General features: G+C 36.3%; 2 protein-coding genes and 1 long non-coding RNA gene across 3 annotated transcripts in view; all 3 read right to left on the bottom strand.

Annotated features, from left to right (window-relative positions):
- Positions 1–25: 25 nt before the first annotated feature.
- On the bottom strand, positions 26–6142 carry LOC107581406 (uncharacterized). The gene is made up of 3 exons (XM_016266964.1): positions 5903–6142; positions 2125–4462; positions 26–177 (listed from the first exon to the last, which is right to left on the bottom strand). The coding sequence occupies exons 2-3, from the start codon at positions 4448–4450 to the stop codon at positions 26–28; spliced, it is 2478 nt and encodes an 825-aa protein (XP_016122450.1). The 5' UTR covers positions 4451–4462; positions 5903–6142.
- A 2111-nt stretch (positions 6143–8253) lies between these two features.
- palm3 (paralemmin 3) lies at positions 8254–20823 on the bottom strand. The gene is made up of 5 exons (XM_016266963.1): positions 20654–20823; positions 16013–16118; positions 13876–13906; positions 12659–12718; positions 8254–10030 (listed from the first exon to the last, which is right to left on the bottom strand). Exons 1-5 carry the CDS (start codon positions 20821–20823, stop codon positions 9102–9104), a joined length of 1296 nt encoding a protein of 431 aa, XP_016122449.1. The 3' UTR covers positions 8254–9101.
- Positions 20824–25004: 4181 nt separating this feature from the next.
- The window catches only part of LOC107581321 (uncharacterized), a 34487-nt gene continuing 31955 nt past the window's right edge, over positions 25005–27536 (bottom strand). Inside the window, exons 2-3 of the long non-coding RNA XR_001608825.1 lie at positions 27034–27088; positions 25005–25060 (exon numbers count right to left, since the gene is read on the bottom strand). This is a non-coding gene — a long non-coding RNA (uncharacterized lncRNA). The remainder of the gene's footprint in view (positions 25061–27033; positions 27089–27536) is intronic.

The following is a 27536-nucleotide window of genomic DNA, read 5'->3' as shown; positions in this document are numbered from 1 at the left end:
ACCAACATTACTGAGACATACACATTTAGTCCCATAAAAAAATATAGTTAAGAACACAAATGATGCCTTTTAAAAGAGATTCAAACAAAAAGTCCTCTACCTCTGACAGTTGTCTTTGTTCTTCATCAGCTTGGGGCGGTGGCCACGTTAAATCCAGTTTTCCAGTGGATTGACGCACTATAAGCAGAAGACAGATGTTTATTTCAGTGAATCTAATGTATAATCCATTAATGAACTAGATGTTCATGACAATATGCATGCATAATAATCACTGAGTGAGAAAACAACAAAGTACGGACAAATAGGCACACATTTTCTTATAGTATCATTTTATATTTCTCTAAAAAACTTATTTCAAGTATTTAAAGCATTTATATTGAGATTTAGATGAGAAACATGAATGAGGTGTGTCCAAATATAGCAGAATTTGTCACTATGAAGGGCAATGAATAAAAAAATTTGAAGATTTTTCTTAGAAGAAAAATTGATTAAAAATATTACTCAAACATTTACTACTGGAACAGACCCACAGTTCATACAAGTCACTTCTATTGCATCACATTAGTATAAAGTTATGACACCGGCAATACTGGTCTATAACTATTAGCTGCCCTTACATAAATGTACCATGGTTACCGCAGTTTCCTCAAAATTACCATAGTTAATAAAAGTTGTTATTACAGTAACGCTAAATTGATATTGGCCACCATCAGTCAAGGAAGAATATAAAATGACAGAATATGAAAATGTTTCACTCTATTAGAAGGTGATACCGCACAAATTTAGATTTTACAGCAGGAAAAATAAATGTACTATGACATTTTGGCAGAAATTGTTATGCTGAATAATTGTAAAGGATTGCTCTTCTGAGTAAACAGAAAAGGAGATTTTTTTTAATTAAAGAAAAAGAGAAATGACAAAAGCTTAAAAAATGACAGGAAAAGTGATTTCACTTCCCCCCACCTCAGTTTAGTACTAAATCTATGTGTCATTAATTGTTAGTGTAAATGTTTGGATCATTTCTCTATATGAAGACTAGCAGGCATTTCAGCAGGCTTGTACAGTAGTAAAATATAATTTTTTAAGAGGTCACAACTGTAGATCATGTATTGGACATTAAAAAAATGCATACACCTTTCCAGAACACAGTACTCTTATCCATACTTTGCTCATGTCAGCACATTTGACTAATAACACAGACATTTCAATATCCGGTTTATGTTAGTACTGGTGACATAACTCCATATTAGCATTTTGGCTATTTGTTTGTTCGCTGCCATGGTGAAGCACAAACTACTAGCTTACATTCAAATGATAATATGGTTACATTACACTCTACACACACAGAAGAGTGTTAGAATCACACTGTTAAATAATAGTTCACAAGTGTTGAGTTTTGCCAGTGTTGCTGTTATTAAGGTTTCCCATAGTGCAAATAGTCAAGTATTGTGCTAGCAATGCCAAGGTCATGGGTTTGATGTATAGCCTTCAAATTAATAGTTATTTTTTTAGGATTTGTTACATATGCCATGTGTTCTTTGCATATGTATCCTCTGTTTATACATTGTCTCTATGTGGCATCTTCTCTTGTAGCTAAGCAGTAGCGAGTGGTGCTAGCAATGCAAAGATTATGGGTTAGTTCGCAGGCAATAGATAACCTGATAAAATGTATATTTTGAAGGCAACAGAATTTGAATGACAAATGCTTCTTTGTATGTGTCCAGCAGCTTAAATGGTTGTGTATGGTGTTAGCAACGCAGAAGTAATTTGTTTGATTCTCAGTTTATGCATGAACTGTATATTGAATGCTAAATAAGTTTCTTATGTTTTCATTTTCATTTATTCAGTGGGGTCGGGGGGCTCACCAACAATAAATTCCCCTTCTGGTCTGATCTAGGTGCCCCCGGACCACGATTTCTACTGAGGGGGAGCGATTTCTACCAAGGTCTGTGCACACCACTGCATTTATTCATTTAACATCCAATGTATACCATCCCTACCTTCAATATGTTCTTTTTCACCTACAAACATGAAAGCACCAATGGTGTGACTGACGTCTTCAGTTGATTTGAACTGCTCTGTAAACCAAAACCAAAATTTCACATGCTGCTTACAATGACTCACCTGACGTGGTGGTGGTGAACGTCTCTGATTGGCGGCCTGCTGGAGTCTGTTGAGGTGGGGGAATCTCTTGGCTAGAGGTTTCCCTTAACTCTCTCACTCTAATTTCTGTCCTCAAATCCATTCCTGTTCCTCTTCCTTCTTCTGTATACATGGCTGCTCCTCCATAAAGACTGTTTCTCTGTCTCTGCAGTTCTCGGTCCCTCTCCTTTGCCTCCTTAATGTCCAGCTCCACCTGAGACTGCAGACTCATAGAAGAGCGGAGCTTGAAGAAAGGGTTCTCCTTCACTAAACTCGAGTCTTCATCTTCAGTCACTTCTAACTTTGGGCCTTGTCTTGCTCTGACAGGCTCGGCAGAAGAAGCCCTCAAACCCGTTGAATTCATCGGTCTCACAGATCCTCCATCTGTGCATGAGGTTGTCTTGTAACCTCCGTTTTGTCCTCCCACAGTTGTGGGAATAGCATTGGCCTCTATGATGATTATTTGGCCCTTGATTCCCTCAGTCAGACCAGGTCCTCGAGCAGTAGGTGGGTTGCCGTTGGTGGCTCCATACTGGGCCGTAACTGGTTGGGTGGGAGAATTTTGTGAGAATTGCATTAGGCGTTGTTTAACATCAACAGCAGAATCAACTTCCTGTATTCCAGCAGCAGATTCTACAGTGGCAGATCTTCTGCTAATGGTTGCCACCAATTCCTTCGGCTCTTGAAACGACTCAAAAAGCTGCTTTTTGTCTTGAAGCTGTACCTCTGTTCCTTTGTCATAGAACCCAGGTAGTCGGCCCAGTTCAACCAGAACCTTCTCCCTCTCTGTCTCGGCACTAATTTCCTTCTGCATCTTCTTTCCAGCAAACTGCCGGTCTTTGCTGTGGCTTGGGTTGGGTCTTATCTGAGGGTCCTGGGATAGAATATGCTTTCTCACTGGAATTTCCACAAACTCATTAGTCCTGTCAATGGTGTCGCACAGTCCTCGAGAACGCCTTAGACTCTGCTCTCTCTTCATGGTCAAACGGATCTCCCTCTCAATGGGAGTTTCGTTAGGTGGAGATTCAGAGGGCTGAGGAGCATCATTATCATGGCCCTCCAAGACATCTGTTGTGCTGTTGGGGGAGAAATCAGCTGATACGCCACTATCGCTCTGGCTGTCATCAAAATGATCCACCTGCATTCTGTTGACTTTCCCTTCTCCCAGACGAGGCTTTGTGTTTGACTGGGACTCTGCTCTCTGCCCGTTGGTTCCCCGTTCTTGTCTTTGATCTTTAACCTCCCCCAGCTGCTTTCCTTCGGTCCCACCTGTTTCTGTGAAACACACTGTTTGCTTTCGCTCTTCACCCGTTTCACTGCTCTCTCTCTCCTCCCTTTTACTGTCCCTCCTCCCCTGTGGCATTATCAATGGCTCTTTTACTTCAGTAGAGATACAAGCAGAGCTACCTTGCTCTGGATTGGTTGGCACGCCTGCAACTGTTTCTAGGGGTGGAGCAGCATGACACACCTTTTGCACCTCCTCATTCTCATTCAGACAGCTTGGGTTGTTTACCTCAGGCTCCCCCTTCTGGATGTTCTCAGCATTAACCACAGGTTCAGTTGTGGATTCACTTTGGATGCTTGATGAAGGTTCGGTCTCAGTGAGAAGACTTTTTGAGGAGCTCTTGATATACATCAGGTTTGATGGTTCATCACAACGACTGTCCCGTCTCACCCACTGCTCTCTGGTGGTGGCAAAGTCCACAGGTTTGCAGTCCATATTTTGCTCTTCACTGTTTTCCGATAGGAACACTATTGAGTCAGAGTCACCATGTGACTCAAGCTCATGTCCCTCTTCTTCACAGGCTTCCTTTGGTATTTGTGATGAGCCTTTGTCTGCCTGTGTCATGGTACCAGGTTCTTCACCCTCAGTTGTCGGAACATCTTCACTGGTTTCAGTGTTTTCCTTCACCTCATCTTGAATCTCAATGGCCTGACACCCACTCCTCTCTGGTTGGATATCTTCTTCCAGTCCTGGCACTGGTGGCCACTCTTGATCACCAGTTGGGTAATTTTCAACTGTACTGCTCAAGACTTCCTCTGTTGCCTCAATGGCTCCATCCGCTGGTGAGGAGGTGGGATGATTGTGAGGTTGAGGTGGAAAACCGCTGTCAGGTGTTTCTGTTTTTTCTAACCCACTAATAGCTTCTTTGTCTTTGGGGTCTGTGGCCATGTTTTTATCTTTCTCCATATGATCTTGTATGACTGCTGTTTCCCTATCATCAGTGAAGTGGGGTTTTCCTTCTTTACTACTGCATTCATCCTGGAATTCAGATTTCTGAGGGCAAGTCACAGAATCTGTTTCCATTTTGCAATATATCTGTATGAAATAAATGGCAAAATGCATTATACAATAACAGAATGACAAGTCAGAAGCAGGCTTCCTTTATTTGATTGAATTGGTAGTCAACAAAGTTGTCTCTTACTGATTTTCTCACCTGTTCTTAATTTTTATAGCAAAGAGGTGAGACCCCTGAAGACATTTCTTTGTAAAGGAAACACTTATAGTTTTTTGCTGACTTAGGAAACTATAATCAGCTTATGTTTCAATCCCAGTAGCTCAGGAAGGCTCATACTAAATTGAGTTATAGTGTGACTGCATGGAATCTTTTTCACCATTGCAGTCTGTTGCTTTTGGGTTTTTGCTTCACAATTTTTTGACCTCTATGTCTTAATCAAATTCATTAGGTCATTTATTCTTTAACGCCTATGCCTCCAAGTCAGATTAGTGTCTTTTCCCATTAAGATCACCATAAAATAGGTCACCTGAAACAATTATTTGTAATATTTATTTTATTTTTTTGTCTTTACATCAGGCTATAGACAAGGCATTTCTTTCTGTAACTTCTTGTTTTGCTATGTCATTGTCTTGCACCTTGATCCATACTGTTTTTTTTTTCATATTGCCACATGTGACTAAGAATGATTAACAAAGTTATTAAAATTAGAAAAACATTAAACAGTGTGCAGGGTCAGAAGTGGAACTTTTTCCACCTTCCCAGTCAATGAAGTTTATCTCCATTCTTTAGAAAGTAAAAGTTTAACCAGCTCTTCTCAGAATCATATTTACTTAAATACAAAATCAGATATCCATGCAAGTCAGGTAATATTTTTTTTGTTGACAATGAGTTGATCATTCTCAATATAACATTTGGACACTGTATTGCATTTTCCACTGGACGTAGAAGAAACACAAAGACTTAAAGGTGTGTCATAGCATAATGCTAATTACATAAGGAGCAGATTAATACCGTTTAATCAGATTATACTCTGGACATGAGTGACAAAACAACATGGAAAGTCTGATTCAGGAATAATACAGCAACAGTGAGGTATTCTTAATGTTCCTATGAATTATAGAACACCCACAAACTATATAATTAAGATGAATGAATTTAAAAGGGATGTAAAAGACTGTTGTGAAAATTTAAATATTAAGTATATAAACAAAATCCAAGTAGCACAACTCTATATTTAGTTAGCTACAGTATACTAAAAACTGCTGTCAGCATCCATAAATCTCAAGACACTATGAATAGCTGTCACTAAATATGGATAAGTGCACTTCTTTCACTTGATGTACATCTATGTACACTAGTAATGTGTAGGGCTTTAAATAAAATAATGCTGCAATATCCTACTGATGAGCCCAAGTTGAAATTCCTGACAATGTAACACATACTACTGAGATAAAGAGCTACATGTATTACATGACCCATTCTTATGCATAAAACAAGATGAAAAAGGAAAATAGGCCTACCAGCCGATGAGATGAAAGAAAGGATGGAAGGTCAGCTGAAAGACACAAAGAACTGAAATTGTCCGCCAAGACGTTTTGAAGTGTGCCCCTCTCACCTTATTCCCTTTCTTTCCCTGGTTTCCTTCTCTCTTGAACTCTCTCTCTCTGTACCGCCACCCCCTGCTTAGTAATCAAGGTTAAAATCTGTGCAGTTACTTTCTCTCCTCCTTCCACACTGCACTAAAGCTGTTGAGTACACCATGGGCCTTGCATCACTAATCCAAACAGCTCTCAAAGCCATCATGACTGAAGCCAGGGTTTGAACAGGGGATCTCTTTATGAATAACTTTTAGATTCATACACTATAATGCAAGATCTACATGTTACTACTTTATAATAAGTTTTAATGTTTACATTAGTTAGTGCATTACATTGTAAAAAAAATCCGTAAAATTTACAGTAAAAAAACGGCAGCTGTGGTTGCCGGAATTTTACCGTAAAAAAGACGGTAGCAACGTTTTAGGTTTTCAATTATAACTTAAATTTACAGTTAAATACCATAATTTCATTAACTGATATAATGTTAATATACCAACCTACTGAAGTACTGAAATCTGTTTTGTACCTTTGTAATACACTGATAACCACCAACTGCAGGTGGTGATGAGAAAGTCACATGATGAACCAAAGCCCATCACAAGCAGCTTTTAAATAATAACATACATAGAAGGTGCACAGTGTCATTCACACAAACACTAAACACCATCACGGTAACACACATGAAACTGAAATAATGCAATAAACATTCATTTAACAACGTTAGGTGTAACACACAACCCTAATATACAAAACTGATAAGAAAAAACTAAAAAGAAACATAGTTATTTCAACAAAAAAAACATCATATTTGAAATGTAACGCAGGGAATTCTGGGAATGTCAATTTACGGTTATTCACTGTAAATTATACGGTATTTTTCACTTCCAAAAACGGTATACTACCATAAAATTTATGTCCAATACATGTAATCTCCAATACAGTTTTTCACCGTATATAGTAGGGGAATTTACCGTTAACCATTTAACAGGTGTTTACGGTAGCATTTTTACAGTCTTTTACCGTTAAATTCACGGTCATTTTTTACAGTGTAGGTATCATGAACTAACAATGAACAATAATTTTACAGCATTTATTAATGTTAGGTTACATATACAAATACATTGTAATTTCAGTTAGCATTAGCTAATGTATTATGCATTGAACAGTTAACAATGAAAAGTTTTTTTAAAAAAAGACAGACAAATTTAAGCATAATTACCTTTGTAATTAAACTGGTTAATAAATGCTTGTTCATGATACTGAATGCATTAACTCATGTTGATGAATTGAAAACTTACTGTAAAGTGCAGTGTAGCAGCATAACATTTTATTAATTTAAATATAAATATGGAAACGGTTCAAGCTACTGAATATTTAAAAAATCAGCACTGAAACCCTGAATATACAATATTCTTTTTCATGTTTCATGATAAAAGGATTGTTGCCATTGTTTTTTAAAGGAATTACTATTTGATTCTCGTTTATACATAATTTCCAAAGTATACTGTTTTATCCTTATGTTGATAGCATATACAATCCTCATTATATACCTTCTAAACTATTTCTTGTTTCAATCTATTTTAAGAAAAAGACAGCCTTGATTACATTTCATCAGTTTAGTTTATTAATCCTGCAGCTCTTCCAATGTAAACTTTCTATACAAAATCCTCACTGCTTTTCATTCAGCTCTTTATTTAAACTGTACAAACAGGCACTCAGTTAAGGCACTGAGAATTTACATCAAACTTTCTATGCTGAAAAAACAAGTTCCTGAATTCAACTGAAAACTTTGAATAGTATTGATTACATATCATGGTATGAAACTTGAATCGCTGTCACACACAATTTAAACCGTGTTAATGAGAGACAACAGGAGCAGTCCTTATAGAAATGTTAGTTGGAGAATGAACCTAAAATGGCCAAGATTGATAAAGCAGTTTATGACGTATACTGTATGCTGGACAGAAGTATATTAAGTAAGTACTGTTCATAGGGTCACATTAAAGGGACAGTTCACCAAAAAATTTTAATTCTGTCATCATTTACTCATCCTCATGTCATTCCAAACTTGTATATATCTTTCTTCTGCAGGACAAAATAATGTCTCTTTATTGAAACACTCTTTAAATGATCTTCTGTGTTCTGCAGAACAAACTGTTTTCTTTGGAACAACATGAAATGATTTTCAGCACAGACATTTGAATTTTGGGTAAACCATGCCTTTAAAGTCTAAAAACGCTTCTGTCGGGCAGTTAAAGGCACTCTGTATATATCTTTCTTCTGCAGGACAAAATAATGTCTCTTTATTGAAACACTCTTTAAATGATCTTCTGTGTTCTGCAGAACAAACTGTTTTCTTTGGAACAACATGAAATGATTTTCAGCACAGACATTTGAATTTTGGGTAAACCATGCCTTTAAAGTCTAAAAACGCTTCTGTCGGGCAGTTAAAGGCACTGTAACAATAAAAGCAATCAAACTGAAACTCAGTTCACATCAACAATACAAAAACTCTGAAGATGTTACAGCGTGCATAAAAATCACAGGAAACCATTCCATCTCTTTGCTGTCTCTTTGTTTTGATTCATAAACAAGGCACACGAATGGTTTCTAATAGAGAATGCCACAACTATTGTAGGTTGAGACTTATTAATTACCCACGTGGGTCAATTCCCACGGCACTGAGAAAACAAAATATTTTTATACGGTATAGTGTTAAAACCGTCAAGGCCTCTGTGGGTCGGCAGCCATCGCTCTAGAGTCGCCAGACATTAAAAACAGGATCATAATCAGACACCAGAGGCTGGGAATGCAACCAATGGTGATATATCAACAACAACATGCACACTGAAGCCTTTTCCAGTCTTTTCCTGCAAGGCAATGTGCTTCTTCTTACACAGAAAAGAGTTGTGGGGAATTCAATACAGCGAAGGCAATGCAAGTCTCGAAGGCTTCAGTACATCATAAACACTTTGTGCTTTGACGCCGCTGCAAGTTTCGATGTGAACAGCTGAAGATCAAAAAAACGAATGTCTTGAAATACAAACTCTATATTCAGAGTAACAGACAAGATGAAAAAGAATGGAGAATAAAAAGAGTCAGTCAAACGTCAACAGAGTGTTCACATGATCAAACAGCATTGGCAGGTTTTTTGTTTTGGTGCACCTGCGTCCTCTGCTCGATTTGCGGCGCTGGTATCCAGCTGAGCCGCTGCTTTGGAGACGAGCAGAGGCTCTTGTTCGGCACGCTGTTTCTCTGTTTCTGCCTTGGCGTTTAACTCCACTGTTTCTCCGGCGCCATCCAGTGGAACTTCCTGAAATTGGCTGAGCGAGATGCGCATGGTGGGCTTGACCTCCTCGTCTTTTGGGGTTTGCGATTCTGTTGTGTTTGCTTCGACTTTTGGTCTGATTGTTGGAGATGGTTGTGCTGTGGAATACACTGGAACCTGGGCTGCCTCGATAGTGCCATCTACTGTCACATTCTGGGGATCTTTCTCCTCTTGCTCAAGATCTTGTGTCTCACCTTCAACTGCTACATCTGTAGGTATCTCCTCAGCAGGAGGATCTTCAATCACTTCTGCCTGTTCTGGGTCAGCAGTAGCTTCCGGATGGTTCTCTGTCTTTTCCTCAGCACCATTTTCTTCTGTGTTTCCAGAAATGTCTTCATTTGTGGCGTCCACGGTAGGTTCTTGAGAAGTTTTGTCATCCTCCTCTGGGATTTCCTCCCCTTCGTCTGTGATGATGACTCTTTCTGCTCGAATAATTGCTCCGCCGTCATCATCCTCATCTACTCCCTGCCCAGGCTCCGCCTCCTTAAAGCCAAGGAAGGTCATAGTTACACCACCAGCACCTAGTCCTTCAGCAGGGTGGCTGTTAAAGTCGTTAGCAGAAGCATGTTCGTCCTCTTCTGGACTATTGTGTGATGATTCTCCTTCCACATTTCCGTTAAGAGCATTTCCGTTAAGAGGTGGTGTGGTGTCTGTTTCTGTTTTAGCACCAGTAATCGTTCCTGCTTCCTCCCCATCGTGATTTTCAGCCTGCACTGAATCATCTGGAACAGAACCCAACAGTATGAATCTAGAATCACTTCTGATATTCATACACGATATTGAATACTGAAGTTATTAAGAAAAGGCATTGGCAAGGCAATGCTTTAATTCTATAATTGATGGAATATTAAAGGTTTTTCCTTTATTAAATATTAAACTAATGAGGAAAAGAATGTAAAGCAGACAGACAGAAAGAGAAAGACGGGGGAAAAGAGTGATAGTAGGAGAATATGTTAAAGGTATTGTGGATTGTTGCTGGGCCATTGCTATGTGATGGTTAAGGTGTTCTGGGCGTATTTTAGGGTGTTGTTATGTGTGTTTATTGGTCATTACATATCAGGTCCCTCCTTGAATAAAAATTAGGGATGCACCGATACCGATATTGGTATCGGGCCCAATACTGCTCTCCTGTACTCGTACTCGTTAAAATGCCCCGATACCAAACGCCGATACCACACAGTATGTGATAAGCGCCATATTCAAACAAAGAAACACCGACAACAGAACAACAGACAGCAGAAAGGAGTTAAGGATGTCTACTACGAAGTATATGTATGCAATGAATATAATGTTAAACATTCAGTATTAACGCCTGTATAGCTGATGTGCGCGAGCTGATAAACAAAGCACGCTGAGTGGATTGAGCGAATATATCTTTCTCACAGACATCACTGGAAAGTTTGTAGTTCGGTCGGATATGTCAAAAACAAGTAAGTAAAACAATGCACAAGTTACTTAACTGTAGGGAGAGAGAGAGAGAGAGAGAGAGAGAGCGAGAGAGAGAGAGCGCGCGCACTTCTGTTGTGTGATCTTTGATGTTCACTCACTTAGCACACGTACGCATCATTTGGATTAAAACTAAATCGTAAAAATAAGACCATTTATAGAGGCATTCACGATAAACATCATTTATTTTCAACCGTAGGCATTCACGACTTTCTGGCGAAAGTGAATCTAGCAGCCTGTGTGAAATGAGCTAGTCTGTACTACTGTCCTCTCATTCTGAATCGGTACAAATACCTGCAGGCGTTGCGCGTGTTTTGCTTGCTTGAGCGTTTCTGCATTATATGAGTGGCTCGTTCATATAAATCGCAGCACGTTTCCGATGAAAAAAACGCTACTTCTATTTCTGAAAATATCACAGTTAGGAGCTTTATAACGGCATTATTACAGCAAAGCGCGTGATTACAGTACTAAACCGCTGCTCTAATGCTATTAAATTAAAGAAGATGTACCATAGAGCAAAAAAATTAACAGTGAAAGTAACAAAAACTATTTGTATAAATACATTTTAATGGACATAATTAAGTGTGAAAATAACCGAAGGATATACAGTGAAACCAAACATGATTCAGAGATCAGATATAATTTTTTTACTAGTGGGTGCAGGAAACTATAGTTCATTTATGTAAGTGAGGATAGCAATATAAAGTAAATTGTGACAAATCATACCCAAAAATTCTTCATACAGTGGACTACCAGTAAAATTGATACAAATTTAGGTCCAAAAATTATTCAGACTGAGTCTGGGGAAAAAAACTAAAGCTGAGGTTTGCATGAAGCTGGTTGACAGCATGCCCAGGAGACTACAGGCTGTCACTGAGGCTAAGGGTTGCCCAACTAAGTATTGATAGTTGTGTAAATACTGTCATACTAACAGCTGTCTGAATTATGTTTGGTTGATTGTAATCTATTACATACCTTTCTATCAAAATTATCTAACATTATCAAGATGAATTTGTTCTGACACAGTGTAACTCTGAGTTCTTGTCATATTTTATTACCATTTTCTAAACTATAGCGAATAAACTATGATAATGTGAGAAATGTTGAAGGTGTCTGAATAAATTTTGGTTTGACTATCTATTTGATAAATGAAGTTAACCAACTAACATTATACATACCCTTTTGGTTTCTGTACCCAATATTTAAAAAATGTACAAATGCAATAAAAATATCGGTATCGGTACTCGGTATCGGCAAGTACCAAAAATAAAACTATCGGTATCGGGCGAGTACTGGAAAAAGTGGTATCGGTGCATCCCTAGTAAAAATGTATGTGATTTTTTTTCAATGATAAGTTAAGGCCAATTCACACTGTGCCAACAGACACAGAGTTTTGTTGGATAGTGTGCTACCCATATTTGCGTTGATTGGCACTTGCCAGCTTGCCAGTTTTTGCCAGCTGAACATGTTATATCTGCTTTTGTTGAGTTTTGGAATGTCTGAGAAATGACATACTGTAATGGTGACCTTGATTTCACCAAGTACAACATGTTCCTGGATCAACATCCTTGTTGATCCAGGAACATCATTCCAATTAACCAATCAGATTTGAGGGATAACTTTTCAGGAAATATCTGTTTTAGGCTTACAATCAGGGTTAAGTGCTTCTACACCCTTATTAATCAGCTATCATTTTACACTGATTTTAGGAATAAATTATGGGTAGGTTTAGGGGTAGGGATTGGGTTTAGTCTATATTTTTGGACAGTAATGTTGATCCTGGATCAGCAAAAGATCACGGCGACCATACTGTAATCCGATGACCGACGCAGTTGGTCTGCATCTGTTGGTGCAGTTACCAAAGTCTAAAGAAAGAATAGTATATAATCACTGATATTTTATACCTTTGTTTTCCTCTTTTCCGTTCTCCATGATAGGTCCATTAGGGTCTGCCTCAGCAATTGCTGTTTGATCAGAAACATTTATGATTGATATTAGTTCAATAGCATACTATTTAGATGAGACTGTCTCCTTGGAACAATAAGATTACATCTGACATTTTGGTCAAAATTGAGTTATTCACATATTCTTATTCTGTGACAACTTATTTACATTGTGTTTTTAAAAAAAAGTTTTTTAAGTGTATATTTTGGGACTTTTTATTTAAATGTTATCTAGTATATGGAATTCAAAAACTTTGAAGCTCATTGTCTCAAAATCACTCAGAATGCAGACAGAGTCATATAATTCCAAGGTGGCAAGATGTTATTGTTAATATATTAAAAACATGTTCATTACAAAATATTATGGTCTGTTATTATAAGTCTAAAGTAGATTGGTAAGTCTTCACAAAAAGTTTAAATTCTGTAACATGCATGAATATTATCAGAAATATACACTACCTTTCAAAAGTCTGAGGTCGGTAAGACGTCTTAATGTTTTAATTACAGTTTAAAATAAATATATTTTTAAATGCAATTTATTCCTGAGATGGCAAAGCTGAACTACTACATTACTCCACTCTTCAGTGTCACATGATCCTTCAGAAATCTGCAGCTCTAGCAACATTTATTATCATCAATGTTGAAAACAGTTGTGCACAATTTTTTGCAACAAATTGCATTCATGCTGAATAAAAGTATTCATTTTTTTCCACAATAAATGGAATAAAAAGAATAAATAGAAAATCTTGACCCCAAACATTTAGATGGTAGTGTACATAATATACTATTTAATAATATTAAGTATCACTATAAATTGATTACTGATAATTCATGTTGTTTCATGTTATGTTATGACTTCATAAATATAAAAAATATATTAGTGTTCGACTTGATCAATAAATGCTGTAGAGGTATTGTTGTTAGTGGATGATCTCTGACACATCAACTCATGTTATCAATCTGAACCTTATTGTAAACTCGTACCAACTGAATTAACCAGGAATTAATTTAACACAGATTCACAACTATTGTTTTGTCAAGGATTATACTCTTTTGTGTAAGCAATAATCAGGTCTAGAAAGCAGACAAGCTTGATGCTGTGTAACTGAAACAGACAGGCAGATGGTTAGCCTGGACACAGGTGCGGGACAGAGAGAGGACAGGTGGCACACACTCACCTGCTCCCACTGGCTCCACCACGGCCTCTCCCTATCGGATGAACAAGAGAGAAAAGGTCAACAGTCATCCTTAGAGAGGACACATCACACTCTCATTCTGCTGCTTAATATTTCATTCAAGGCCATGGAACATTTATGGGTGGAAGAGCTTGTCTCTGATCAGCCTCCATTCTACACTAGAGAAGTTTCCTTTCTAAGTTCATTAACATGCACCCCAATATCCCAACCATCTCCCAAATACTGCAGCATTCTGCTTCCAATGTGATTTAGAGAAACACCATAAACCATTTACTGAAGGTATACTCACAATTTTCCCTCATTAAAACATTTACACAAAGAAATGAATATTTTTTTATATACTTATAAAAGCAGTTGTATTTTTTTATGTCCCTTCATGTGCAGGTCACATGACCAGATGAGAACTAGTACTCACTTTATCTATGAGAACTGCTCACTTTACAAGTATAGCAAGCATTTGCTCATGGAATTAATTAATCATGGCTGGTAACAAATAGAAGCTGACATGCACTAAAATTACTAAGTGACGATTTAATTAATTCAGTTAATATTATTACCATATTGAGAACATTAAAAACATTAATTGTAAAATGAAATAGTTTTGACGTTAACTGAAAATTAAAAGACTAGCTAGCCAGTTTCAGGTTTGTAGCGCTTGTGTCAGATTTGTGTGATTATAATTTATAACTCGCGCTTCCTTTATTGTTGTAAATATCAGCAATCATCTAATTCATGTGAAGCTTTCCCCGTTTCACCGCTAATACTTTCTTTCACTCACTCTGATTGGATAATTAGGGGTGATCTTTCATCTTTCATCAACTTTAGAAAAAATATGGCTCTGTTGCCAGATTCGTTTACCAACAGACAGACACATCAGCTTCAGTTACCACAAGGTGGAGTCACACCAACACTGTACAGTATGTTACATATACAGTATTCAATGCAGGCAGTATTTATTTAATCAATGCAAAATTGTAATCACAAAAAATACAGCATTGATACTGCATGACCTTTCTTTGAGTCATCATGAGTATACAGAGTATTTAACCTTTCATTCTTATTTAGAGATATCGCAGAGATATACAACGTAGTGTACACACTGTAGCAGTTAACTACTGCCAACTATAAACTGACCCCAAACTGACACAATACAGGAAAATATTAAAATAATCTGAAGGGAAATTTTTGAAATGTACTGTTGTTATTTTGACTCTTTAGTTACTGCAAGTCAGCCTCAAAAGAACATGAAGGTTCACATTAGTGCCTGTGTTTTTGTGTTGGTCAAATATGAATATACATCAGTTGTATTCATGTTGCTTTAGAAATGTATTTGTCTTGAAGAAACACATACAATAAGACCAAGACCAAGACCCAGCTTAAAAGAATAGTTCACACAAAAATGTAAATTTGCTGAAAACTGATTCACCCTCAGGCCAAACAAGATGAAGAAACAAACTCATCTATATCTTGGATAGTTTTTCAGCAAATTCATTAACATTTCATGTTAACTATTTCTTTAATTAGAATAACTTCAATTCTATAATATAAGATATAGTCTTACTGCAGCCCACCACAGCAACTCTGATTCAACAGCCTTCAGTGTGTGTTTTTAAAGACAAAATAATGTGTTTACTTACAGTTCAGCTGACCTCCATACAAGGTTGTTTGTTGTGATGGTAATGAGTATTAAAAAAACAGCCCTGACTTGCTGCTACTTATAAACAGCTCATAATGATTTCAGAGAGTTGTGCATCTTACAGTAAAGTGTATTGACTTAAACGTACCATGATCCTTCTCAAATCATTTTAATATTCCGATGTGGTGTTCAAGAAACATTTCTTATCAATATTTAAAAGTTGTGCTGTGTATCATATTTTTGTGGACCCCATGACACATTTTCTTTGAGAACATTTTTGTAACATTATAAATGTCTTTACTATCTCTTTCGATCGATTAAATGCATCCTTGCTGTATAGAAATACCAATCTTACTGACCACAAACACTAGTGTGAATAGTTAGAAAAATGATTTAGGAGGTGAAAAGCTCTGACACAAGCAGACGTGTGAAAGCAGCAGATGCGTGTTCAGCATGATCATGCATTCAGACATGGTGTCTCACCTTATGCTGTGTCTGAGCGTCTGTGCCAGTTTGACTGGAACCGTCTTCAATGAGTTGCTTCAGTTTCAGTTCTTCCTCTGCCAACTGCTCAGACGTCACCTGTAATCTAAAGCACATATATGCATGTCATGTTTTATAAGGTGGAAACCTACCATTGGCTTGTGGTTTTCTTTAAAGGGGTCATATGACGTTGCTAAAAACAACATTATTTTGTGTATTTGGTGTAATGAAATGTGTTTAAGCGGTTTAAGGTTAAAAAAACACATTCTTTTCCACATACTGTACATTATTGTTTCTCCTCTATGCCCCGCCTTTCTGAAACGCGTCGATTTTTACAAACCTCATCGGTCTGAAAAGCGAGGTGTGCTCTGATTGGCCAGCTATCCAGTGCGTTGTGATTGGCCGAATACCTCAAATGTGTGTTACGCCCCTTACCATATAATAACGTGTCCCGGCGCGATGAGACAAAACCAATAAAATAAAACCCATTATAAACGAGGCATTTGTTGCATCCAGTGGGGACATAATTACTGATTATAATGACTTATACTGTCTTTTTACGCGTTGCGTTGCATCGCGCCGCATAAACATAAAACCATGTCTGCATTTGTGATCGGAGAAACGACAAACAACAAGCGCAACACTGTAGGGTTGTGACGGTGAGGACATTTTCCCACCAGTTAATCGACGTGTGACAACACCGGTAATACCGGTATCAGCGTGGGGGCGGGGCATTCCCTCTTTTCCTCGCTTTCCTTCGCTTTTAAATAGCTTGTAAAAGCTGCGTGTGCATTTTACTTTCACTTTCAAATAGCGGCAATTCGGCGTAAAGCAATTGTTAGTTTTTAGTTAGTTTGAATTTCCCCTCTTTTCCTCGCTTTCCTTCGCTTTTAAATAGCTTTTGAATTTTTTTTACACTTGACATTTCTTGTTAGAAACGGTTTTATTTCTGGGAAGAGCAAGGTACTGTTGGGGGGAAAGTAAGAGCATATTAACTTATATTAACTAAATTTTTCAGTATCAATCCAACAGTATAGACAAAACAATATATTCTTTTTTTTGTCTACTCTATTATATGAAGTCATGAATTTTTTATTAATTTTGTTTAGTTGGTTCATTTGGACATTTAAATCAGCTGGTTTAAAGAAAACATTTCACTGATTCATTTGAAACCTGCACAGCATTATATGGTTTTGGTCACACTTTAGTTTGGGGATCAACTCTCACTCTATTAACTATGACTTTTGCCTCAATAAACTCCTAATTTGCTATATAATTATAATTAGTAACGTAGTTGTTAAGTTTAGGTATGGGGTCAGATTAAAGCAGTGATGGGCAAACTTGGCCCTTCCAGGCCACTTTCCTGCAGAGATTTGATCCAAACCTGATAAAACTCACCTGCCTGTAGCTTTCTAGTAGTCTTGAAGACAATGATTAGCTGGTTCAGGTGTGTTTGATTAGAGTTGGAGCTAAACTCTGAAGGAAAGTGACCTGGAAGGGCCAAGTTTGCCCACCCCTGGATTAAAGGATCTAAAATATGATCATGTAGAATAAGGCATTAATATGCACTTTAAGTACTAATAAACAGTCAATATGCCAATATGCATGCTAATAAGCAACTAGTTAATAGTGAGAATTGGTTCCTAAAATAGTGTTGCCATGCTTTTAGTAGCAATACACACACAAAAATCTTATTACAATAATTTTGCAAAATAATATAACAGAGTCAAATTCCGCTGTTCATTCCTACGATTCAGACTATTTTTTATATATATGTATATTATGGTGATTTGATGATATATTGTGTAATTTCTAGGATCAAATACAATTAGATTTTGATTGTTTTTGTGTGAGAAAATTACTACTTTTGATTGCAGAAAATAAAACATGAAATCAAGTTTATTTACGTTCTTGCTGCAGGCTCCAGGACTTATTGATAAGGATTCATCAGCGCATATAATTCCAAAGCAAAGATTCAGTCAAAATGTAATAACTTCATGTTCTTCATCTGAAATTACTTCCAAAATTTTGTGTAGGCACCGTTTAAGCAAACTCTCATTCAGTCTGGCTGCATTCTGGCCTACTTTTCACGATCCTATCGATTCCCAGGCTACTATCTTGTTTCACTCAGAATTATATTATGGAAGTAAAATAAATTGTGAACAACAATTAACATTAGGTTTTAAAAGCTTTAATTATGTCCCTCTAAATGGCTTCAACGTAGTTTTTATTAGTAGCTTTTAGTGTAGCTAAAAACTTTTGCTAAAGTGTAGTTTGTCTGTAATCATGATTGTTTTGACTACAGCCCGACCAATATGGGTTTTTTGGGGCCGATACCGATATTAGGGAGTAAAAAAGGCCAATATCGATATATCGGCCGATATTCATTGTGTATATTATAGTACAGTACCAGTCAAAAGTTTGGACACTTTCCCATTCGTGTGTCCAAACATTTGAATGGTACTATATATAGAATACAGTATATACATAAATAGAATATATATACATACACATTTTTTGCAATGATCACTCAAATGTGTTGATGAAACACTTATAATGACGTGACAGAGATATGTAATGGAGGCAGGGCATTTAACAATTTAACAATAAACTTTATTATCCAAAATGTAAAGTTGAAATTTATTCAACTTCAATTAAATTAAATTCTATTCAACTTTATTCCATTGAAGTTTATTTCGCTTCGGAACATTCATTCACGGATTTGCGCTACTGTACACACAGACGAAACTTACTAGAGAAATGTGAAGTGTGACAATATACCTCTGTAAATAAATACAAAATAAATTCACGTCTCGCGCACTTTAATGCCCTTTGAATGTAACGTGTACGTTCCCTTGGAACTGGAATCATGGTGGAATTTCATGTGAAGTCCACTTCGCAGGGCACTTACGGTCGAATAAGACAACGCTTGAATGCTGCCTGAACAAGAGACCTCCTTACTGAAGTGAAAGTGTTGACTGGTGTCACTATCTCGCGAACGCAAGCCGCGGATCTCCACTAAATTCGTGGGATCCCTTCAGCTCGAGGAGCCCTATCGAACGCCACCCTCCGCGCGTCGGTAGCCGCCTGTTGTTGCCCCCTGATAATGTTTATATCGATATATCGGTCGGGCTCTAGTTTTGACAACCTACAATTTCAAAGGAGCTTGCCCAACAGGTTCCCATAATATACTGTAGGTTTTTCAGGATTTACTATCAGACAAACAAGATGCGCAAGTGAGCCTGCACTCACGTGGACTCATTTACTCAATCGCAATCCTCTCTGGAAATCACAGCATGCTTTATAGCTATATAAAACTGCATTGTAACAAATACAGGCATTAAACGAATCACTCCTCATAGGATGAGAGGCCTCAGATGGCTGTTTACACACCATGAAATTCTGTTCCCTATAGGGCTGTGAGCAGCTTATTACTGCCAAACTTTGCTCTGACTAATTAAAGCCCTGCTTCAACACAGAAGAACATCTCAGCGGCCAGCTTATTACAATAATCACCATCTCCTTCAGTCAAGCAAATAAATGCTGATCTGCAAAGCAGGAACTTCAAATACTCCTTCTCACTCACATGCAGAAATAGAAAGATATTTTGGGGGATAAAAAAAAAACCATCACCTACTTGGTGCTCCAGTTCTTTGGCAGGAATAATTAGTGGTGTTTGCAGAGGGAAGCAACATTATTACTACTGTGTGTATGATTAGAGTATTGAACAAACTCTGAAGTATTAAACTTCAGCTTGTAACTTATCTTATACAGCAATATATATATATATATATATATATATATATATATATATAAATGCGGTAAAGTGCTCATGGAAGAGATTTATTTATTTTGGTCAGGGATTTGGCAGTTGTGGTCAGAATTATTAGCCCCTTGGTACAGTAAATATGAGCAAAGATGCTGTAGAAATAAATCTGTCTTGTTTATCCTTATGATATTTTATTCTAAAAATTCACAAAAATCTAACCTTTCACTGATGCAAAACAACTGAAAGTGGGTAAAAATCACATGATGTTTTTCTCCAATACACACTGGTCACAATTATAAGCACCACTAGAAATTCTTATGAATAAAATGTCTCTAAAGTATATTCCCATTCATAATTAATTTTTTTTAACACACCAGGGTGACTATGAACATGAAATTTTGACTTCCTGTTTCCCAAAAATGTAAATATGAGGGAACACAAAGGCCAAATTCCCTTAATCATCCAACACAACGATTCACGCCGAAGAATATAGTTCTGATGTGCAGCGAAAGATTGATGAGCTTCATAAAATGTAAGAAAAAAGTTCCCATTTCCACCATCAGGACAATAATTAAGAACTTCTAATCAAGGAGAGACCCAAGCCATATATAGAGAGCAGAATATCACAGAGAAATTGTGGCCCGGCAAGCAACCACCCAAAACACAGTTGCAACCATCTAGCAATGCGCTATAACACTCAGAAAACCCTTGCAACTGTGTAGAAACATGCTAAAAATACTCAGAACAGCCTATAAACTGCACAGTAATGTGCCAAAAACAATTCAGATCACCTCAGCAATCACATATAAATTTTCTGGTAACCAAGCGAAATATTTTTAAATATTATAAAAATAAAATATAAAAAATCTTACTTGTTAATGTGTGTCTCTATCTCCTGAGCATTAGCGCCCCAGAGGGGTGATCGAGGTCCTGTACTGTCAGGAGATGTAGGAGGTCCTTCCATCAGCCACTGGTCTCTGAGGGACTTCCTCTGTGAGAGAAACAGGGAAAGGAGGAAGAAGTAATTAATGCGGCGACACATTATTTAAATAGATTTCTTATCAGCGGTTCACACTAACATCCAAACAAAGGCATTGAAGCACGCTGGTTTCTGGAGCTTAAAGGCCTATTCACACCAAAAGTTAATATTTGCCATAAAAACACACGAGATTGAATTGAAAAAAATGCATGTATTAGAAAGCCAATGGGCAAATGTGACCAGGATGTCAAGGTTATGCTTAAGTAGGCCTGTCATCATTTTGTCTCTCATAGTTGAGGTATACCTATGATGAAAATTACAGGCCTCTCTCATCTTTTTAAGTGGGAGAATACTTTTTTCCCCCACTGTATGTACATGACCTCAATAATTTTTTGTGCGACGCAATATATCGCCCATTATATTTACTTAAAAATTTATGTCACCATGTTTTGTACATTCCATTTGCGCCTGTGTCTTTTGCAGCTTCTTGTATATAACGTGATGTAGTCATGAGGTGCTAGTTCAAATTTAAAAAATGCTTCTACAAAAAAGTTTCATCTGCAGATATGGTCTTGTTTAGGGATCTGTGCCTTTGTGCATACGGACATCTGACTGCTAAGTAGTGGTTGTGTTTTTCAGCAATAGTGTGCACCCTTCATTTACAGAGAAAAGAAGGTCAGGGGAAAATCTGTAGATGGAAAAATCTCCATACAAGTTCTTTGTGCATTTCTCTTTTTTTCTACTTGATACTTTGCACTTTTTCTTGGAAAATGTTTATTTACTATTTATTCAGGTTTTTAAAGGTATCTAATATTTTGATAATTTCCATGATCTAAATATTCTTAAAAATTAAACATTTGTTGTCATTTGGAAGTGTGTAGGCCTTCTTTCATTATTATGCCCTTACATTATGATTATATACTCAGTGGCATAAAATGGTCTTTAAAATGACAATAATATCGCTTGTTGCAGTTATTTCTGGGGCAATATATCGCACAACAAAAAGTTGTTATCGTGACAGGCCTATGCTTAAGCTCACAAAAGTATTGTTTATTTACATGGTCTTATGATGTTGCTTAATTGTTGCATGGTATGAATTGTTCAAGACCACACAAAATCTAAATTGGAATTGTGTGGCTTGCAATCCATGTATTTAAATCTATATGTGAATGTGTTTCTAAAAGTTGACTAAATAAACTAGCAGATGTAGGCGAAATTTACATTCTCTGCTGATAAAAATTTGTGTAAACAAATTTATGTCTAATAATATCTCTTAAATAACAAAGTCCCTCCTACCCAGCACTGACTAGCAATAGCAGGAAGCATATTATTGTGGTTTGTTATGTGTGTAATAAGAGTATGAGCATTAGTGCAACCAAAGACACATAACAAACCATATTCTATAATTTAGGGTACATTTCACATCAGGAAAAAGTGTAAAAACTACATGCTTTCTCAATAAAACAACTATTGGTTTTAGTTGATATATTTTGTCAGTGTAACTTATCTGCTATTTCCCAAGCTGCTATTTATGGACAAACTATATGGGTAACGTTGTTAACAATTTTACCATTTTGACTCATAATTTTCTATAGCAGGCCTTGTCTGGCCAATTATAGGGCTAAAACGTATTTGAATTAAAACCCCCAGAATATTGTAAACCTTAACAATGTACTCAACATTGTTGATGGTCAATTAATACACTTCTTGACAGTAGTTCACAGAAGATCAAATCATGTACAGTATCTCACAGAAGTGAGTACACCCCTCACATTTTTGTAAATATTTTATTATATCTTTTCATGTGACAACACTGAAGAAATGACACTTTGCTACAATTTAAAGTAGTGCGTAACTTTACATTGTAGCAAAGTGTCATTTCTTCAGTGTTGTCACATGAACAGATATAATAAAATATTTACAAAAATGTGAGCGGTGTACTCACTTTTGTGAGATACTGTATGTGTTTTTCTTTAGATTTTGTCCATGGTACAAGCTGTCAAGATCGGAAAAAAGTCAAGTTGTTTGATATGTAACACCTCAACTTCCTGTTTCAGCAGGAGACAATACCAAAAAAAAGGGAAAAGTGTTTGTCTAACCATTTCATGGGGTCTTTCTGAAGGTAGAAAAGTTACAGTGCACTTGGAGTGAATAATTCTGCTGCAAATTTATACAATTTAGAGAATGCCAAATGGTTAAAGTCTAAAATGAAATTTCCTGCTGAGCATAATGCACTTTCACTCCTCTGCTAATTCCACCTCCAACAGCAAAAACATCTAACAACACATTTCTGAAAGGTTATATCAGGACCATCTAGTGTGTATTTGACTAATAATAAAACACGGCTGTGTGTATTCTGACATATACAGTAGATCGACGGGGAACTCCATAAAGTGCACAAAAGTGCAGCCACCAGCTGCCACACAGGAAGTGATGTGCACCATGGAAACTGAAAATGTATGAGGACTAATGTAAGATAACACAAGACAACAGGGGCTGTGAGATAACTTTATCTACATGCATGATTTCATTATGATTATTAACCCTAAATAGAAACCCTACAAACACAGTTTGTACTACTTATCACAAGGGCGTTTTTTTTTGTCCAGTGGCCACTTTTATGTTTCAGTGGTTTTAAGTAATACTGAAACCTTTCAACTTCATTGTGATCTCATTTAAACTTAGAAACTTGTCACAATTCCTTACTTTAGTTTTCCTACTTTTCAAATGTCTTTAATATATAAATTTTATAGATGTCCCTCACCCAGACTTTCAATCTTTAATATTTTAAAAGCTATGATAAACAGTAATAATCATAAGCCATACTGATATATATTATCTGAAAATGAATTTGTACACAAATTATTCAAAATCATAAGTCATAATGACAAAATTTTTTACTTTAAGTTTTCTTCTCATTTTGACATTTTGTCATAATTTCAACTTACTTTCGTCAATTTATTTTCTCATATTCAAAGAAGGTTTTCCTATGAATTAATTAGTAGAAAAGTCCATTTCTCCTGTGCATTTGTGTCCCTTTGTTTCTGGAGAATGCAGCTAAGTAGTCGGCTCGCATTCCACAAGGTTGTAAATGTATCGGGTTACCATGAAACCAGGGTCTTGTTCTGGCGTCCTGGGGTGTTACAAAGTATTTGTGAAATCTAGCTAACAAAATATATATTGTGTGTTGGAGTGGTCCAGACGCTACAAATGTAATAGGTAACAGATTACAAGTTACCCTATTTAAAATGTAATAAGTAGTGTAACTATTTCAATTACTTTATTAAAGTAATGTAACTGATTACTTTTTGATTTATTTTCTAAATTTCTAATGTTTTCAACTGTTAACCATTTTCAAACAGGGTTAACCTACAGTAGAACTCAACACTGATTACTGTCAGACTTTCAAAATCCTTCATTACTTGAATTAAGATTATAATAATTTCATTTTAAACTCTTTTAACTTTGAGAGTTCTGAGGTTAAGAAAATAGAAATAGTTTAATATGATACTGTTTTTTAAATCAAATATTTGCATAGCTATGACATGAAGGTCGGTGTACTTTTGCATCAATTCGTTTGTTATTTTTTTAACCATGATGAAAAAAGAATGGTTATTGTATTTTTAAATGCTATGCTGAAAACCAAAACTGAAATTAGAGCTGTCCGAAAAAGTAAAATATTGACTTCTTTTCAGATTTTTGTTAATTAAGTTTTGCACTTTTAATAAACATTTGAAAAATGCACAAATTAATATATGCCGATTTTAACAAGTTTTCTTTGGCCAAATTTAGTAATGCTTCTCCGGCAAGTTCAGTTGAGAACTAGAGCTGTCTTTGTAACATAATGCAGAGACTTAATACAAATATGATTTTTAAAATAGACATTGCAGAATCCTGGGAAATTTATCGTCATGAATTGATATAGCCTATTGGGATATGAATGACTGCACAATGAATCTCTTATTTACGTCATGCTACACTTTGTTTATTATAATGGGAGACTCCCAAGCGTGCAAAACTGAATAAAAATTGTGGCTTGGAGTTGATTCTAACTTAAAAGCTTGCCCACTCAGGAAATCAACAGAATATGTCAGTGATGGCTACTGATCAGTGCTACAAAACACGTTGAAAATAGAAATCTCCAGGGTTCAAACACAAATACACACTGGAGCATTTGGAAAATATGTTTCGCCAGTATCCTATTTCTAGCTTTAACCAAAGTCCCTTGTCTTTGCTTTAACTGACCTTCTCTTGCTTTCATTTCGTTCCCTCTAGCACTCCCGTAGAACTTGCCCAGGATCTATTTGCAAAGAAATATGTAATGAGTATTTCATAGGCTACATGTTTTTAGGCGTGAAAAATGATTAAGATCATAAAAATATCGAAGCTAAAGGTTTTCAGAAAGCAGTTATGGTAGCCACGTCAGTAGTGCGAGAGGGCGTTAGCGTCTGTATAGAGACTCTAAAAAGGGAAGAAATTAAATTTAGCATTTATATACATTAAAAACAAGCTTTATATAATTTTTACGATTTTTTAATGAAATACGAATTTTGAATAATGAAAATTAGTTTGTATCTGCTTATTCTATTCATCAGTGTTTGAACCATTAAAGAAGAAACCGCATTTTCCGTATTTAATTTCTGGGTTAAAAAACGAAAAACGAATGGACACTGATCATGTGACTCCGAAGATTGAAGTAATAATGCTGAAAATTCAGCTTTGCCATCACAGGAATAAATTCTATTTTAAAATATATTAAAATAGAACGAGATGAACGAAATGAAATGAACATGACATGAGTGTGTTTATTCTCAACTTTTTTCTCGAAATATTTCTCGTAATATAATGAGTTTATTCTCAACATTTTATTTTGACTTTTTTCTCGAAATTTAACGACATTTTTCTCGTAATTTAACGACTTTTTTCTCGTAATTTAACGACCTTTTTCTCGTAATTTAATGAGTTTATTCTCAACATTTTATCTCGACTTATTTTCTCGAAATTTAACGACTTTTTTCTCGTAATTTAATGAGTTTATTCTCAACATTAAGACTTTTTTCTCGAAATGTAATGGGTTTAATCTCAACATTTTATCTCGACTTTTTTCTTGAAATTTAAAAAAAATTCTCTCGAAATTTAACGACTTTAATCTCGAGATGGTTTTATTTTTATATTATTGCTTGGCCCTAATCCTCTTCCGTAGGTAGAAATTTTAATTATTTTAAAATAACCAATATGTTTTGGTTACATTTTCTTACAGTCATGAAACACAAATAACATATGTGATACCTCTTCTTTTAGTGATAACGAATCTCCTCCCAAACAGTGTATAGTATATGTAATTTTAAAATGCAAAAGAAAGAAAAAACCAACACTTTGTGATACAAGTGTGCGTGTCTGCAGAAAAGTATCATCTCTCAACCTGGATTGTATTTCTAAACTCACAAAGTTGTCCTCTGTAACCGTAAGCTTTCAATGTTGGTGCTACATGTATAAATGTTGAATTTTAGACAAAATCAACCACTGAACCCGAGGGTCATCATGACTTAAAATGAATACTATAATGCATTCAGAGGACATGGATATTTCGTATAACACCAAGCAGGTGAAGAGACTCTTGGGTAGAGCGTCTTTGCAGTTGTCTGGTGTAGTTTTACCTGGTCTGGACAGACTCCATCACACTTAATAATTCAGGGGCCACAGAACACATCTAACACCAGTTTCCATGCATGTGTGTGTTTGTGAGAGACATGCTGTACACTCTTAAAAATAAAAGTTCTTTGTTGGCATCTATGGATCCATGAAGAACCTTTAACACCCATGAAACATTTCCATTGCACTGAAGACTCTTTGTCATTGAAAAAGCTTATTTAAATTGTTCTTCACACAGACATAAAAAGTTTCTTTTAAGAACTGTTCATTGAAAGTTTCTTTGTAGAACCCAAAATTATTTTCTGTCAAAACCCCTTTTGAGCCCTTTATTTTTAAGAGTGTACCAAATACAGTCTATTTGTTTTCATGCACGTTTCTATTAAAAGCACAATTCGTAATGGCTACCTCTGGAAGTCCACAGGTACTGCAATAATAAATGTTGTCAAACAGCAGCAGACTCTAATATGATGGATGTGTCTGTATGTTTCCGCGTGACACTGTTTGCAGGGCTTAAGCGGCGCTGTCATTTAAATGCTAAATTAATCCACTGCACGCTGTTGACGGGTTCGAAATGTCACATAATGATATATGAAATACAAACATGGCTTCTGTGGGACGTACCTCTATAGCTTTCAGTCGCTGCTGGTACTTCTCTGCTTCATGTTCCATCCTGGACCTGGAATATAAGAGACTGCATTATGTATCCCATTATTTTTATTTTAAAATACAATTTTATAAAAGTTGCAGTAAACACAGTTATAATGTTACAAATGACTTTTGATTTCATGAACAGCTGTGAAGTATTTTTGTATACTAGGTGTCAGTTTATGTTGATATTCAGGTGAAATTTCATCTTGTGCTTTGTTATTGGCTTGTAGCGCTTCTCATAAAGTGCTCCCACACAACAGCTCATTTAGTATTAGGCATAGATGAATCTTAGTTTCTCTTTCTAAGCATGTACCAACAAATCTTTGTTCTTTTGCTCATTTGAACTCTTTCTGATCAGTGTCAGATGTCTTGTTTTGTAGCAACATCTCTGAGTGTTCTGATGACGCTGGAGTTTAGTGTGTATATCTCAGTGAAGCTTCTACTGTAGCTGACCCGTTGATGTCCACTTTGCTCTC

The sequence above is a fragment of the Sinocyclocheilus grahami genome, unplaced genomic scaffold (assembly GCF_001515645.1).
Source record: "Sinocyclocheilus grahami isolate Dianchi unplaced genomic scaffold, SAMN03320097.WGS_v1.1 scaffold34.1, whole genome shotgun sequence".
Classification (NCBI taxonomy): Eukaryota; Metazoa; Chordata; class Actinopteri; order Cypriniformes; family Cyprinidae; genus Sinocyclocheilus; species Sinocyclocheilus grahami.
The sequence above is the reverse complement of the archived record's forward strand: the minus strand, read 5'-3'. Positions and strand labels throughout refer to the sequence as shown.

What these genes read in the sequence shown, in the direction of transcription:
- LOC107581406 (XM_016266964.1), bottom strand. Translation starts at nt 4,450, where the DNA reads ATGGAAACAGATTCTGTGACTTGCCCTCAGAAATCTGAATTCCAGGAT. An exon ending in GTTCACCACCACCACGTCAG is followed by an intron (nt 178 to 2,124) that starts GTGAGTCATTGT and finishes TTCTGCTTATAG; the next exon opens with TGCGTCAATCCACTGGAAAA.
- palm3 (XM_016266963.1), bottom strand. Translation starts at nt 20,823, where the DNA reads ATGTGTCGCCGCATTAATTACTTCTTCCTCCTTTCCCTGTTTCTCTCA. An exon ending in ACGCTCAGACACAGCATAAG is followed by an intron (nt 13,907 to 16,012) that starts GTGAGACACCAT and finishes TTCATCCGATAG; the next exon opens with GGAGAGGCCGTGGTGGAGCC. An exon ending in GGTGGAGCCAGTGGGAGCAG is followed by an intron (nt 12,719 to 13,875) that starts GTGAGTGTGTGC and finishes CTGATCAAACAG; the next exon opens with CAATTGCTGAGGCAGACCCT.